The sequence below is a fragment of the Canis lupus genome, chromosome 7 (assembly GCF_048164855.1).
Source record: "Canis lupus baileyi chromosome 7, mCanLup2.hap1, whole genome shotgun sequence".
NCBI classification, from domain to species: domain Eukaryota; kingdom Metazoa; phylum Chordata; class Mammalia; order Carnivora; family Canidae; genus Canis; species Canis lupus.
Window position 1 is genome coordinate 64,318,895 of NC_132844.1, and position 16,809 is coordinate 64,335,703.

The 16,809-nt window shown below is 53.0% G+C and overlaps 1 protein-coding gene and 1 long non-coding RNA gene across 22 annotated transcripts in view; one reads left to right on the forward strand and one right to left on the reverse strand.

Moving 5' to 3' along the window:
* Positions 1 to 16,809, forward strand: part of KIF6 (kinesin family member 6) — a 380,711-nt gene that overhangs the window by 362,954 nt on the left and 948 nt on the right. For 11 of the 21 annotated variants that reach the window (XM_072833153.1, XM_072833144.1, XM_072833151.1 and 8 more), the window contains 4 exons: positions 949 to 1,038; positions 2,560 to 2,666; positions 5,669 to 5,923; positions 8,687 to 10,182. In XM_072833153.1, coding sequence (XP_072689254.1) covers positions 949 to 1,038; positions 2,560 to 2,666; positions 5,669 to 5,769 — 298 coding nt within the window. In that variant the 3' untranslated portion in view covers positions 5,770 to 5,923; positions 8,687 to 10,182. The other 10 variants (XM_072833146.1, XM_072833145.1, XM_072833147.1 and 7 more) reach the window with 10 other exon arrangements.
* Positions 8,874 to 16,769, reverse strand: LOC140637076 (uncharacterized). Its single transcript, XR_012034311.1, has 2 exons — positions 16,519 to 16,769; positions 8,874 to 9,055 (listed from the first exon to the last, which is right to left on the reverse strand). It is a non-coding gene; the product is annotated as an uncharacterized lncRNA (long non-coding RNA).

Consider the following 16,809-nt stretch of genomic DNA (forward strand, 5'->3'; position numbering starts at 1 on the left):
GGTGATTTGACTTCCGGTCTCACCTATATTCGATTTAGATGGGACTTTGGACTTTAGAGTTGATGCTCAGGCGCATTAAGGCTTTGGGGGTTGGTGAGATGGAAGGCATGTATTTTGCACAATGAGAAGGACATGAATTTGCCAGGAGGTGGTAGGGGTAGAATGCATCCTCTAAAAATTCATTTGTTGAAGCCTAATCCCAGGTGTGATGGTATTTGGAGGCGGGTCTTTAAGTCACAAGGGTGGAGCCCTCAAGAAGGGGACCAGTGTCTCTGTCGGAAGAGACAGAGAGCTAGCTCACTCTCTTTCCATCTTATGAGAACCCAAGGAGAATGTGTCAGGCTCCCAGAAGAGGACTGGAAGAGGACCGATGTGAGAACATGACCATGCCGTACCCTGATCTCAGACCCCCAGCCTCTGTGAGAGGCAAATTCCCATTGTGTGAGCCACCCATGAGCTCCCCATGACACTGTCCATCGACAAAGGATTCCTGGCTCCTGTTGTGATCAGCTCAGGCTGCCGTAACCAAATGCCATAGACTAGGCGGCTTAAATAATAGGAACTTATTTATTTCTCATAGTTCTGGAGGCTGGAATTCCCAGATCAAGGTCCAACAAAATCAGTTGCTGGAAAGGACCCTATTCTTGGCTTGCAGAAGGCCGTGTTCTCACTGTGTCCTCACATAGTAGAGAGAGAAAGAGCTCTCTTCCTCTTCTCATTAGGGCACCAATCCCCTTATGGGGGGTCCCACCCTCATGACCTCAACAAAACCTAACTACCTCCCAAAGGCTTCACCTCCACACACCATTGCCTTGGTTGTTAGGGCTGTGGCATATGAATTTGGGAGGACACGAACATTCGATCCATACAGCTCCTAAACATGCACCTACATTCCTTTCCCGTAAATCTCCTCTCATACCTTTTCCTTTTGTCGTTTTTCTTTTGCAGCAATGTGAATGCCAGGAAAATCTTGCCCTCGCCTTCCCCCATCCCACACAGCCAGGAACACAACAGCACCAGCGCCTCCCTGGAAAGCAGGTCTGTCTCCTCCTCCCTCTGATGCCCCTGACGGCCCCCACCATGGGTGGGATGGGGTGGTTCTCTTACCCCACATCCTCAGGAGCCCCTTGCCTGGTTGCTGCACAGACAGAGCTCAGGGCAGGCCTCCACTCTGGCACCCCAGCAAATCCCTGCAGTCTCTCACAGGTGCTGAGTCCCAAAGCTGCATAGTTTTCTCCCTCTGAGAAAAGCAAAAGTCTTGGAGGAGAGCAGTCTAGGGAAAGGACACAGCCAAAGCAAAGGCCCTGAGACCAGAAGGGATTCATGTTATTGAGTAACAGAATAACAGGCTGTATGTGCGGGTCACGGAGCAAAGCCGATAAGGCCTCTCCCCAGCAGTGCTCCTATGCCCTCTGACTAGAACTCTTGAGCACCCTTCTTCCCCCAGCAAGACTCTACTCACCTCCCAAGCCATCCCAGGGTGAGGTCCAGCCAAGGCCGACTCCAAGTTCAGACAGAGAGAAGAGCCCGGCACAGTCCCACCAGAGCACTTCTCAAGGGTTTCAGCTGGATGCCAACATAATTACTTGTGATGATGAACAGCCCTTTATTATGTACTGTCCTCACTGTCTTCTAAGACAGCGGGTACTGTCATCTGCTGTGTGGAGTGACTGTATGAAGCGGAGGTCTGGGAGGCTGGGAGGGCACTGCTTTGAATGTTCTCCAAGAGGGCATATATTGGATGGCAAAAGAGGAAGGAGAAAGGCACATACATTCTTCCTTTTTTAAGGGAATTTCTTGGAAATCCCACACTTCTTCTTTGTGGGATTTCCAAGTTTCATTGGCTGGAACCTGGTCACCTGACTGCACATAGCTGCAAAGGAGGCATAGCTGCAAAGGAGGCTGGGAAATGTAGTATATTTTTTTCTATATTGCCATGGCAACGTATTCAGCTAACTATCATGTTTTTACGAAGAGAGGAGAGAATAGTTATCTGCCCCAAGAGCAAGCAGCTAAGCTATGGTAGGTGATGGGGCCACACAAGGCAGATGTGTTGAAGGAGACAGGCCCCAGGTGGAATGGGCTTGCTTTAGGTAAGGGCTGAGCACATTTGCTGATGAGTGCATCCAACCATGCAAAGGTCCTGGAAGAGAGCAGTCCAGGGAAAGGACACAGCCAAAGCAAAGGACCTGAGGGCAGAAGGGACTCATGTTATTGAGTAACAGAATAACAGAATGGCAGAGAGGCCAGAGCACAGTACGGGGGGGGGGGGGGGGGGGAGGCAGCAGATCACACAGGAGGAGAGTCTGAGTTCCATTCCAAGAAGGATGTGAGAAGCCACTAACAGGATTAAGACAGGGTGCAGGGGGAGGGCATGATGCGTTTGCATGTGAAAGCATTGCTGTGGCTTCTGCCCAGACGTGGTAGAGGGGTGAGGAGGCAGACAGTGGTCTCACAGCCTCCTGGGTGAGATCTGGTCGCTGAACATGGGAAGCACTTGGGAAAGGTAAGCATGGAGTCCAAGTGCAGTAGTGATGTGTGACATGTGGTTGTCCTCAGTGTCCCTGAGAGGCCAGCATCATCCGTCCCTCTCACCGGGGACAGCCAGACGGACTCTGACATCCTGGCATTCATCAAGGCCAGACAGAGCATTCTGCAGAAGAAATGTAAGTGCACCTCCTCCAGGGCCACAGGTCACCCCACTCCGCTCACCAACCCTTGGGGGCAGGAGGGAAAAGGCCAGAGCAAGAAGTGAGCTGAGAAGGAGGTAGGAAGCTTCCTGCATCTTCCTGGGACCACAGAACTGACTTGTGGTCACTTCACACGTGCCTGGCCTCTGCTTCCCCCTGGAAAAGGCTCCAGGAGGCAGCATCACAAACACCAAGAGAGGCCCGAGGGCGGCAGGCCCAGGGAGCTGCCGCCCTGCTTGGGAAAGCCTCCCTCCGTCTTGCAGATCCTCACCTCTTTGTGTTCTCTGTCCCCAAAGCCAGTTCTCGTCCTCTCAGCCTTCTCCATACAAGAAGGAGCTGAGTGAAGGTTTGGTGGCTTGAGTCCCTGGCTAGAAATACCACTCTCTGATTGGATCCTGGTTCTTACCAATGAGCTACAGATGTAGACACCATTTAAAGGCTCAGGCCTCAAGGGCCCATTCACAGTTAAAGAAGAAATTCTGTGGTGTGGCAGGAAGAGAAAGCAAAGGCCCTTCCTGGCCTTTGTCACTCACTCCCCACCCCATTTTCCTCTTGGCAGCTGCCCCCCAGCTATGGACAGGCCTTCTCTTCTCCTGACTCCTATCTGCCCAGAGACCCACAGGGATGAGACCCAGGACCCTTTACCCCAGCCCTACTTTTAACCTCGTCCCAGTAAGCCAAAGGCTACCAGATGGGCTGAGCATTGCTTTCCCGTGTCAACATCCTAATGGCCGAAATGGAGGACTTGGATCCCCTAATGATTGACACCTGCCCCAAGAGACCCCCATCCAGTTTCACGTCCAACTCTGCAGTTTACACACTAGAAGGTTTGCACATGGATGGGCCATCTCAAGCAAAGGGTGTCCTTGCCACGTCATCCTCACCAAGCAGGGACCCTTGCTGAGACACCAACCTGCCCACTGTTCTCTCTCCACCACTGGGATCAGCACCACTGTCGCGTCTCTCTGAGATAGTTCAGCTTCTGCCACCAACTGCCACCATACCTTGCCTTCTCTCCTCAATTTCCTTGTTTAAAAAAGAAAAGAAAAAATTACATTCATATTCTGTGATCTCCAAGACCTCATGACTCCCCAAATCCTCTAATGATACATATCAGACACTGAATGGTACTAAACAGCCAATCTGTTAGCAAACACTATTATTTATTGGGCACCTTCTGTATGCCAGGCACTGTATCAGTGCTGGGGCCATAACCATGAGCAAGACGGAGTCAAGGCCATGATGTCCTGGAGGTAGGGAAGAGACAGACAATGAAGTCACCAACAAACACTTAAGATCACTTGAGGCGCTGGTAAGCACTACTAAATGCAAAAGTCTGTAACATTGTAGAGAGCAGCGGGGTAGAGTTAGCTGGGGTGGGGAACTCTCTGGAGAGCAGAGCTTTGAACTAGTAGCTAAATAGTAAGAATAGAGTGGACACACAGTGTCCTGGGAGCAAGGGTTCCATGCAAAAGGAGAAGAAAATGAACAGTCCTAGAGGGAAGGAAGGGGGCCAGAGTCACTGAAGGGCTGAGCAAGGGGCAGGAGCCCGCTCAAAAGGCCTTGTGGGAGGGAGTAAGGAGCTCAGCTTCTATTCCAGGTGCAGTGGAACCCACTGGAGAATTGAAGCCATGGTGTGAGCTGGTCTGACAGGCTTTGGCAAGCTCACTCTGGCCATTGCACACAGCAGAGGCTGTGAAGCCCAGGACCTCCTGGGGAGGTCCAGGTGAGGGCGAGGGGAGCCTGGCCCTAGCGGCAGACTGGCCGTGAGTCGTGAGGGAGAGGAGAGCTAGGAGGGCTCGTGGGCACCTGCTCTGAGCTGCTAATAGGATGCGGATGCCACGGGCAGAAAGGCAGGGAGGGGGGGACACAAGAGGGAATTTGCTGAGGGAATTCAGAGTGCCAGTGGGCCCATCTGATGTTGCAGAAGCCCTTGGAGACCCCAAAGGAGATCACTGGGCCCCTGAACCTGAGTCTGGAGCTCCGCAGAAGGTCCGAGGGGTGTATAGAACCATGTCCTGTGTAGAAGCCCTAAGAGAGCAAGCAGGGTTATTCTAATCGCTGACACAGACCCCTGGGCACCCCGCCATTTGGAGGTGAGCAGAAAGATCCAGCCAGAGCTATAGGAGGGCTCGGCGAGGGTGAGAGAAGGGCCGGCAGCGCAGTGAGGGTGGCCTCAGGCAGGCCTGCGGCAGAACGTGGTCCGGGGGAGACGGGCCAGTAGAGCCCAGGGCCGCTAGGAGGCTGGGGAAGCGCAGAAGGGCCGCTGGCCGCTGGCCGCTGTGCATGTCCCGGCAGCCCCGGGCAAGCGCCCCGTAGGCAGGGGCCCGGGAGGATGACAGGCCCCGTGCGGTGGTTGAGGAAGGAAAGGAAGGAGCAGGAGCAGAGGAGGGGAGTGGGGGCAGCTGTCCCAGGGGCTGAGCTGGGAAGGGGCAGCCGGCAGGCTGGGGCTAAGGAGGGGCAGTGGTTCCACCGACGTGTTTACGCGCTGGGAGGAGGGGTGCAGTACAAGGCAGGTGGGTGATGTGGGAGAGAGAACCAAGCCTGCAGAGGACGAGAGGGCATGGCATCCGGGACCCAGGTGGAGGGAGCGGTTTGGGGCTGGGACGCTCCCCTCCCCTGGAACCAATGCCTAGAAATCAACCATTATTCGTCCCCTCGAGAAGTCTACACGTAAGCAACATTTTTAAGTTCTGTTTACTGTGCTTTTGCCCACATAATAAAGACGTTGTTTCCAGCCCTCTCAGAGAAGTAGGCCTGAGCCCGAGGTCTACGTCGGGACGGCATCCTCCTGCTACCTCGGTGCCCAGATGGTACAGAAAGCTGTGCTGAAAGGCGGGGCCCTCTTAGGGTATGGGGTCAAGTCTGATCCCCCACTTGACAGGTGGGGAAGCCGAGGCACACCAAGTTTGAATAACTTGCCCAGCTAACAAATGGCAGAGCCAGGATAACCCAGGTTTCCTGCGCTCTCTCCACAGGGCCACACGGTCTTGAGAAGCCACTCGGTGGACCGTCGGGTGTTTGCCTCTTGGCCTCCACCGTCCCTGCAGCTGGGGAGCTTTGTTCTCCAAACAAATAGCAGCCTGGAAGTAGCTCCTCACAACAAAAGTTCAAGGGTTCAATTTCTGTTCTTAAGGGAAAGCAAAATAATCTTGGGCTCTTGGTGACCACAAGGCTGCAAAGGAAGCGGAAGAAGGGTGACAAGGGGTCCCTGTCCCACCAGGGGCCAGCAGGTGCGGCCTCCCCGACGTGCGGCAGATGGCTGATCCCACCACGCAGCCCACTTATCAGGCCTCCCTGTCAGGCAAACACGTGGGCCGGGCCCCAGGCACCTTCGTCAGCCAAAGCAAACACTTCCCTCTCCCCTGCCCGGGGCTCCCTCTGCTCTTAATTTAGTGGCGCTGTCTGTCTGGGGTTCTTCGGGAGTCCTCATTATGGGGAATTTGTGACTCTCGGCCTGGGAGCAGGAGCCCGGAGAGGGTGATTTAACGTAAGCCTCGCCCGCTGGCTCTTACGCCGCACCAAGGGCCAGGATGAATCTAGGTGATTTAGGATTCATGGAAAAGCTGTGGAACGTTTAAATCCCTGCCAGGAGCACGTGTAGACAGGTATATGTCCCCCGTACGGGGCGTTTGTCATCCACGGTGTCAAATCTGCTGTTTCTAACTGCCGAGGACGGCTTTAAAAATCTGAGAAAATTAGGTTAACCCCTTCCTAGAGTGCTTCAAAAAACCAAAAATCTTCCTTGATCCCTGAGCTTGGAGCTACTTGCATCTGGACAGGAACCTTGGTGTGACCCCCACGGCCACCATGCCCTGGTCTCCGACCAGTGCCAGGAAGACGCCCTCAGAGCCCCCTGCCAGCCCGGACTCCTCCATCCCCACTCCGAGAAACCCTCCAGCTCTCCTCTGTGCAGGGTCCGTCCCCAAGAAACGGAAAGAATCTAGAACTGGGAGGGAGGAGGCCCAAATGCGGTGTGACCCGTGACGCTCGGCCCTGTGTGACCTGGGGCAGGTCATCTCCCCCAGCCCCCTCACACATCTGCCTTCGTCAGGGTGGCCAGCCCCTCCTGAGATAATGTCCATGAAAGTCCCGTCTAAAGAGCCAAGTGCCAGGGACCATCAGCGGGGAAACTGGCCCTTGTGATGAGAACTGGCCCAGCCCAGCGAAGGGTGATCTCCTCTCAATGGCTTCTCTGTAGCAATACCCTCCAGTCCGGGATCCTATAGTCCACGAAATCCCAGGGTAGATCAACAGCTCCACCACTTCACTGGGGTTCACCAGGTAAATAAATGGCACTTCCTCCTTGGGGTTGAGGCCTGTGTCTGTGGGGGCACTGCACTCTGAACCTGCTCCGTGGCCTTCCTCAGCCCAGCCCTGCCCCAGTCACCACTGCTGGCAAGTGTCTGTGGGAGGTCGTGACAGTGCTGGGGTGGAGGTGGGAGCTGGCTCAGACCCCCTGCCCCTCACCAACGGCCACGCTAACTAATCCTGGCCCGGGCTGCCAAGCCCCCGGTTCCTGCCCTCACAGTCCTCGGAATAGAGAGCCAAGAGCTGTGGGCTTCAACCCTGGCTCCTCATTGGTATCACCTGCCCGCCCCATCTTTCACCCCTAGAGATTCTGATTTCATCAGTCCTGGGAGGGGCCCAGGCACTGGGATTTCCAAAGCACCCCCAACCGCCACAACCAGGGGGTTTCAGTGTGCAGCATTGCTGGGAAGCAGGAGTCCAGAGTGACTGGAACGCATCTCCTGCCTATGCTCTGGGGTGCCTGGTGTCCTTCCTTCCCACCTCAAGACTCAGAACAGCTAGAAATGTCCGAAAAATAAGGACTATCTCCATTTAATTAAACAGCTTAGGGTCTTGCACTCAGAATTAGATCTAAAGGACCCAGGGCTCATGGCCTTGAGCTGTTTTCAACCTCTTCCTCCCGGACACCTCCCACATGCAGTGTGTCGTGGGGAATTACACTCCCCGCCCAGGGCCAGGTCCCCGTGGCTATGCTCAACGTGACTGCGGTTGTGCCACTCCTCAATCTCTCTGCCGGCTGCAATGATTTTATTTTTATCTTTAAAGATTTTATTTATTCATGAGAGAGACAGAGAGGCAGAGACACAGGCAGAGGGAGAAGCAGGCTCCCTGCGAGGACCCCATGTGGGACTCGATCCCAGGACCCTGGGATCACACCCTGAGCCAAAGGCAGCCGCTAAACCACTGAACCACCCAGGTGCCCCCGCTGCAGTGGTTTTAAACACTATGTTCCCAAGCCTTCTTGCTCTTACTGTGAGAGCCAAACTTTAAGCAAATTAACTGCTTGTCACTCATACCATTTCTTCTCACATGTCAATGTGCCAGTAAATCTAGGGATTTTGTTAAAATGTAGATTTTTAGTCGTCCAGTAAATCCGGCTTGGGGGCCAAGGTTCTGCGCTTCTCAGCAAGTTCCCTGGGGAAGCCCTGACCCACACTCTGAGAAGCAAGGAGCCGTGCTCGCTCCCTTTCTTCTTCCAGGTACATCATCAGCTCCATCGGTCTGGATTATGCGGAAAGTGAGGCCCAGAGAACCGACATGATTTGCCCAGTTACACCGCGGCTTGGGGACTTGGGGACTGTCCTGGCTAGAACTCAGGGGCCCTGGTTCTTAGGCCAGAGAACCCTTCTCCATGTCCAATCATGAGGTCACGGGGAGCCACCCTGCAATATAATAAACATCAGGAGCAAAAAGCAAGAAGAGAATCTCTTGGAGAATCTAGGAAGGGAGCGTCTGTGAAAACCGTGGGGTTGGGCAATGAGTATTGGTCCTGGCTCCAGGAGATGAAGCCTCTGCAGAGAGCAAAGGAGGCATCGTCCTTCAGAGCTGGGGGTAGAAGTGCAGCCCCTGGGAGTCGGAGCCCTGGGAGGCGCACTGCCCCAGAACCTCATCCCCATGCCTTCAATCCGGGGAGAAATCAGTGCCCCTGTGCACAGCCTCACCAAGAACATCCCGTCTCCTTGCAGGTTTCCAGTAGATGTCCAGCCGTGCACTGTGGCAGCAAGAAGGGAGTCCAGGTGAAGGAAGGTGTCTTTTCTCACTCATCCTGGCTTCAGACGTGATCTGTAGGCTGCTGGGCGCAACTCGTGATTTGGGTTCCAACAGGAGGGGCTGCATTTGCTTCAGGACAGGGTCCTGGAGGCTGCCAGCGAGGCTGGGGCTAGGGCTTCTGACGCCATCCTTGCCGTGGGTGCTGGAGCTGCTGGCCGGACCACACAGTGCCAGGGTGCCGGGGGCAGGTCAAGGGCTTCTGCTCACTCTTGTCGTGGTGTTTCACATAGTCGGTTATAAAACTGGGATATTATGAGTTAGTGTAGTGGCAGGGGAAGTTCATGCTGGTAGAATGTGGGAGAAAGGGTAATCCGTTATTTTTAACTACTAGCAGCCAGATTTAGGGCCCAGGAATGGCTGGGGCAAGCCAGGCAGGACAGGGGGCTGGAGCCAAAGACAAAGCAGTGGAATACAAAGCATCCTGATGGTCAGTCCTGATCTCCCAAACCAAACCTTCCACCATCACCCTCACGGCCCTGATGACCCACAGGCAGCACCCGAATCAGCCTATCTCCAGGGAGCCCCCCACCCAGCAGGGTCCAAGGACATCGCTGCACCCCGAGAGCAGTAGACGGCTCCCAGGGGCTCTGCAGAGAGCTTGAGAGGGCACCATGGGCCTCATATCCTTACCCAGCCACTTGGGGCTCTGCAGGATTTGGGCTGACTTCCCGTTCCTACCAGGGGAACAGAGCTGCCGGGGGCTTACCTCAGTGAACCTTTTCAGCACTCCAGGGCCTGGCTGCATGATACAGACCCAGGGGATGGTGGGCCAGTCCTCAGGAGGCCCTTGGAGAACTGCCACCTGGCCTGCGTAAGGGCAGTGGCGGCAAGATCCCAAGCCAGCGACAGTTGGGGAGGGGTGTGGAGGGGGGAGACGAATGGCACCTGAGATGAAGCTAAGTGAACAAAAGCGTTCGTCTCCCGCTCCCACTATCTCTGTCCTATAAATACATGACCTGCCACCCTGGAGAGAGAACAGAGAGAAAATACATATAACTGGCTTATTTTCTCCCCAATCCAGGACTGGGTAAAAGGATCGTGCAGGAGACGGTAGAGGATCACATCTCACAGCCAGACTGTCCATAGAGCCCCTCTAATCCACTCCTCATTGATAATATTAGAAAACTGAAACTAAGTGGAGGGGCCGGCTTCTAATAACTCCTTTGTAACAAGTGTCCCCTCCTGCCCCCTACCGGGGGGGTGCCTTTCCCTGATCGTCCAACTAGAGCCACCCCCATTTCTTTTTTATTTTCCTCATCACTACGTATCATCTTGTTTTATTTGCTTATTTTTTATGGCCTGCCACCCCTCCCCCAAGACTCTAAGCTCCATGACAACAAGGACCTATACGTCTTGCTCATCACTGTGTTCCCAGAACAAGTTGGTACTGAATAAATACTCCTTCAATTAATGAGTGGCCAGATCTCCTACTTCTTGGGTTCGCATCTGTCCCACACCTCTAACCTGGCTCTGAGGCTGAGGCCCATGGAGGCGGAGTCCAGTCTCTCTGGCCAGCTTCTGGCCCTCATAGTTCTGTGGCTCATAGTAAGTCCTCATAAAGTATGTAGAACCCAGGAAAGTCAAACAGAGCCCTTACAGCCTGATCCCAGAAGCCTCTCTGAGTCCATAGGGCACACATGTAGCAAACAGACATGCACTCTCAAGAATGCTGAAGGCAGCGTGGAGTTGGCCAGAGCCCCTTGGAGACAGCACCAGGGTACCCGGCACACCTTAGTGCCTTCTGCCTTCTAGAGCTGCTTAGAGTCTATTGACTTTGGATCTCCTGCTGAGAACTTATCTCCGGGATCCAAAGGCCCTATTGACAGAGATGTGTGGTATGGCCCCACACAGAGTGTGAACCCACAGTCCTGGAGTAATCACAAAGGCAGAAGAGGAAATGAAGAGAGAAAAACAGATAGCTGGGCCATGGCATCCTGCCGGGAGAGAGCCATACACAAAGTGTGTGCAGCAACCAGACAGGGAGCTCCCTCTCCAGGTGCCCCCCAACAATGGAAGCTGGGCCTTTGACATGGACACGTGCTCCAGCACGGAGTGTCTTCCCCTTAATTCACTGGCCTCTAAAATGGGAGACATGGATGCAATGCTCCAAAAAAAGACTATCCAGCAGCAATCCTGAGCTCAGTAGAGCGTCTGAGTTCACTCCAGGCCAAACTGTGGAGCTCTCCAAAACATCTTCTGGAAAGCAGCCTGGCCAGTGACTCCAGCCCAGTCCCTACTAGAATTCAATTTGCTCTGCTAGTCACTTGACAGGAGATGTTAGGAGGAGGCCTTGCTCAGATCTTGCTAAAAGGGATTTGTAGGAAGCAGATAGAGAAACTGTGGTAGAATGAATAACCAGTCTTAAGACTTTACCCCTGTAATAAAATTATACATCCAAAACTTTGCCATGGCCTCATGGCAGCAGGGTATACTTTCCAACCCCTTAAATTTGTGCTTGGTCCTGTGACTTGCCTTGGTTAATGGGATGTTAGCAAACATGATGTAAGCAGAAGCCTGACATGTACTTTTGTGCTCAGGCTTGTCTCTTTGCACTCCAGGGATCTGCCTTGAGAAGAACATGCCGGGGATAGGAGCTGCCCCTTCAGCCTACATCCCAGAACATACAGAGAGCAGATCTGAGCCCAGCCTACAGCTTGGGGCCGGGCCCAGCAGACCTGAAGCCTGGAGCAGAGCTTCCCCTTCAAGTCCAGGCCAGATCAGCTGAACCGTGGCTGACCCAAAGACCCAATATCATAAGAAGAAATGCTTGGTGACATAAGCCACTGAGACTTGGGGTGATTTGTTATGGAGCATTGATGGTAGCAATAGCTAACAGACACAGATACTGAAATCCAGAGACAGAGTCCAGTCTCTGTGGTCGACTTCCAGCCCTTACAGTTCTCATAATATATGACTAGATGTGGAATTTCTCAGAGTTCACTCTGCTTCCATGCTGCCTACGGAATGCCCTTGAGAGTTAGCTGTGTATGAAAAAGTAGGACACTTCTTATGGCCATGATAGAGCCATAGATAGACCTGATTTACCCTCCTGCTTTCATTAACTGAAAACTAGACAAAACGTATAAGGCAATGGCTTTCAGATGCTGGAAAAAGGCACTAGAGGACACTGACCCGCCAGAGAAGGGAAACAATGAGGTGAGCCCTACCATTGCTACAACTTACCGCGTGCAGGGCTTAGGCCCCAGTTCAGGGAAAGGCCACCAGGGGGCGCCAAGTGGTTTCCTGAGTTGAACAAGGAGAGGGTTGGTGGCCCAGGAGGCCAAGGTGGCCTCCAGGGGCAAGGCCAAGTACCAGAGATGCGAGCGCTGCAGACTGAGAGCAGACACTCCAAAGATCTCCAGAGGGTACTGTCAAAGCTTCGGCTCACGGCTGAGCAGCGCAAGCTGCTCAGGGAGGAAATCGCTCAGGGCCAGGGAAAGAACCACCAGAAAGGAGCAAGCAAAACAATTTCCAGAAATAACACAGGTTTAGGAATAGTTCATACTCCCAACAGCCACAATGTTGAGAAACCTTCTCACAAAAGAGTCATTGAACAGAAATCCCGTAAGGTATTGCCTTGGACGTGAGGCCAAATTAGCCATTGATCAAAGCTATTCTGGTCCTACCTGACAACATGTTAAAAAAAAAAAAAAAGTAAGCCTCAAGAGAGTCAAACTGTTTTCAGTGAGTTTCTAAACAAAGGTCAAAAACATTTAAAGGGTGGGCCCCTGTGGCACAGTCAGTTAAGTGTCTGACTCTTGGTTTCGGCTCTCACGAGCTCAGAATCGTGAGACCAAGCCCCATGTCAGGCTCCACGTTCATCAAGGAATCTGCTACCAAGAATGACTGAGTTCCAATGACTCAGAGCATGAGGACAGAGAAAGTGCCAGCCCTCTTCAGCTTATATTCTAACTAGGGAGATGGACAACAAACAAATAAGGGAATCTGAGCTCAGAAGGAGTTGGGTGGGATAGGATGGGCCTGGGCTCACTGTCAAGGTGGGTAAAAGGCAGGGTTAGGGCTAGAATGGCAGGTTGGGTTTGATGATGTGAAGAGGGCTGGGGCTGAGCAGTCGATTAGAAATGAGGAGCATGGCAAATAAGGGGACTTGGGAGATTTGAGCCATCAAAGAATATGGAGGGAGAGTATTTCATGATGTGTGTCCAAGGGTCTACTGGGGCAACAAGGCACAGGAGATGTGGAAAAGTTGGCTGTGAATGTTAGAAGTTGAAAATATCCATGTAAAATGTGGGAGGAGAAAAAGCATTTCCTTTGACATGGGTTCCATCTCCTGTGTGGAAAGTAGCCAGTGGTTATGGGCCTGGATGCTGCTGTAAGGGCAAGGGAGGAAGCGGCAAACTTTTTTAGGGTTAGCTGCTCTATTCGGGTTTCCATTGCCAAGTGCCAGCAAGCAAGGCTGAGCCCATTGTATGCACATTGGGGGAAACTCAGAGCAACCAGCAAGCAGGAAGCTGATGAGGGATCCCTCCCTCTTACTTCACTCAACTCCTAGTCTTGAGAAGGCAGCTCTTCCCCAGACCAGCCTCATCCCCCTGCACTCCCTGTCCCAGGTGTGAGATACTATTCTCATCTCTCCTCTGAAATATCTTTTGGGTTTGCCTTTCCCATGACTTTCCTTAAAGCCAGGCCAGAAGATGCCCTCAACCATGCCTCAGAGCACCCAACACTTTGAAGGGCCTTGTCAGAAAGCTTCTAAATCTCCCTCTAGTGCTGGGACCTGCCATGGCCAACAGCATCACTGACCATTCTCATGTGGACCTCATTCTCTTTTCTTCCTTCAGGTTATTCTTGCATGGGGTGGTTGACCAGTTGCTCCAAGGTACTCTAGGATTAATGCCTATGGAGTTGTGCTGGGGCCCCTTGGTCAATCCCTGGTTCTGGGAGAACAGCTTGGTGAACAGATCATTCCGTTCACAACATTGCTCAAGACTAGACTACCAGAATGATGCTGACCTGCTAACTTGAGTGACTCTCACATAGGAAAAATATCAGACACAGGACGAAGGATCTTTGGACCCATTGAATTGACAAGAAACAAATCCATGAGTACCTGTTCTCTACTACATTCCAAATCTTCACCAATAAAACAATGATACCTCACGTGGACTCATGAATTTGGCACAATTTCAATCGAATTGCTTATGTAAACAGGAGCAGCCCTAACCTTATCTGTACTCCCAGTTCCTCCAATCACTATGTCTCCCGGGCCCTAGGGAGGCTCCACCAAGATGGGCTGTACCTGGTCAACACTCCACACCTACATCCTGGTCCATGTCTTCCTGGGCTTATTTCTGATTTTGCTCTAATGCATCTTACCACTCTGGGTTTTTCATAATATGCAGATGTAAGGAGACATAGATCCCTTAATGACCCCTTTGCATTTCCATTCCTATCGTCTCCCAAGGGCATTTGTCTTACAAGCTGAACCACTCCTTCATTAAGTTCCACAGATAAGCTACTGCCCTGCAGGACTTACCAACCACAATGACTCAGAAGAAAGAGTAGAGAATTAAGAGTCTGATAGACACTGGCGGTGTCCTGCCCATGTCCCCCAGCTCACCTGGAGGTCCCATGTAGCTTTAGTGAACAGCCCCCATCCACGCCAAGGGTCTCCTGTCTCAGGTACCTGTCTGTCCCTACCTGAAAGTTCTCTTTGGCCACAAGAGCACTCTCCACCCCAATGCAGGGCAGGCCAGCAACGCAGGAGTTAACCCCTCCTGGAACAATCCCCAACTAATGAGGGGTGGGGGCTGGTGGATAAACACCCCCACCTTCTTCGCCTTCCTGTGGGACAACTCTGAAGTGTGTCCCACACAGTTTCCCAGAGGTCACCTGTTCAATAACTCACCTCATACTGACCGCCCCCCTGTCTCTCTTCCCCACTATCTTGGGATTATTTCCTGAGATCACTTCCCACATGAGCTGCCCCCACACAGATTTTGCCTCAGGATCTGCTCTGAGGTAAGCCCAACTGAAGCAAGGGCATTTATTTCAAAATCACGAGTGAGGGATTCTTGCCATCAAGGCCTTGGAGCCAGTAAAAGTGGGAGCCCCCTCTCCAACTTCAACTAGAGTTCCACTCTTCATGGTACTACGTACTGGGGCACAGGGAAAGACGGCATGTGAGAAAGGAATCCTGCTGCTCCAAAAATTAAAATTAAAAAAAAAAACAATGGAAAATCTGAACAAGGTCAATACCAGCTGTGTTTGTTTGTTTTAAGCCTTTCCCTCAAATCACCCCTCAGCTTTGTCCCTCCTCTCTGCTGGCCACACAGTTGGGCTGGAGCTCCCAGAGATCACACTCTCTTGGCCAAGAGGGTGAGGCCCCCAACAAACCTATGCCACACCCACCTCCACCCAGGACACTCTCTGACACCCTTCATGGTGGGGGGACCCAGGAGCACATCCAGGAGCCCAGAAGGCCACATGCAGAACCTGCTGCTCTGGCCTCGAGCAGCCGCCAATCCGGTGGGGTCAGGGAGGCAGGGTCAGAAAGCAGGGCTCCCTCTCTCCTCTTGCCCTTTACTCACAGGGCACGTACCTGGGGCAGGTAAGCCTTATCTTCTCCCTCTAGTTCCGGTCTGGAACGTGCCCTTTCTCATTTGCGCGGATATGTGCCTATCGAGTGAGTCCCCGAGTGAATACCGATGTTGGTTGGCGGGGTGGCGGCCTGTCCTCTTCCTTATCTCGGGGCTCATTCAGACGGAAAGAGGCCCGTGCCCAGCTGCTCTGTTTGCTCTGCATTCTCTGCCCATTGTACACGAAATTGATCTGAGAGGGGTTTTGTTTTTCTTCTTTTTCCTCCAATCTCTTTATTAGTTCAGCCTCAGAAAGTCCCTTATCACGGCCGGATGTCAGGCCACACTCTGCCATCAGGCCTGACCAGGTTAGACTCTCCATTAATTGATTTTGCCCTCCCCACTCGGGGAGCACAAATTGGCTCTGCCCATTAGCAAGCAATCATTCCCTGGAAGGAATCATAAATCATGCCCCGTGTCCATCCATCACTCACAGCGGCGGGTGCCCACGTGAGAAGGTGTAGAGCAGGGGACAGAGCAGTGGGTGAGCAGGGCAGGTCCCCATGGCCATGAGGGCTCTCCCCTAAACCCGACAGAGTGAGGCCTCAACCAACAGAGGGAGTGGCAGAAACAGGGGTCCAGGCACAGAGGGCTCAGCATGAGTGTGTGCTGAATGAGTCAAGGGAGAGAGAAAGAAGATCGCCTCTGTGGGCCTCTTGGCTTGACCCCCATCCACCAACTCCGCCATTACACGACCACCCAGCATGACCACTACGTGCTCTTGGGGGTTTTCCTAAGTACTGGAAGTGCCCCTGAAGAGGACTCGATCCTAAACTCCAGCCAGGTCTTTGGGTGTCTTTTGAAAAGTGAGCGTGAGAACAGGACACAGGCAGTGGGTGCCACCGGAGTAGAGCAGAAGAAGGAGACCCGGAAGGGGAGAGCAAGCAGCCAGGCAAGGGGGAAGACCATTTGCTGACACACAGAAGATTCTCCATAGGTCAGCCACCAGGGAATGGAGTGTCTTGTCCCCCAGTGAGCCTGTCCAGGACCTGAGATGATGGAGGGAGGCTCTAGTGAAGGCCCATCCAGCCCTCCCTCCACCACAGCACACCAGAGAAGTACCTCTGGCCCCCTGCACCCACCCCTTTCTCCCACACAGGTGTGCTCCTTCCCTTCAGTTCCCTCCACCTTAGAACCACCGCCGTTACCTGTGGATGGTGTCCAGACCCGTCAAGGGCACTCGGGCTAAAGAGGTTGCTAAGACCTGCCTGAGATCCCGCAGACGCCAACGGATGAGCTTTCCAAATGATACACGACAGAACTCTTCACACGTTGAGCTTCTCTAGGGCAATAAAAGAGGATTTGATCATTATCTGGTCTTGCAGGTGTAACTACAACCGGAGCTTAAAGTCAAGAACTAGCAAGTCTGTAATGATAAGATGGTGGCCAACACTCTGTCACCCCATCTTCCCGGACCACAAAGAAAAACCAGCCAAGGG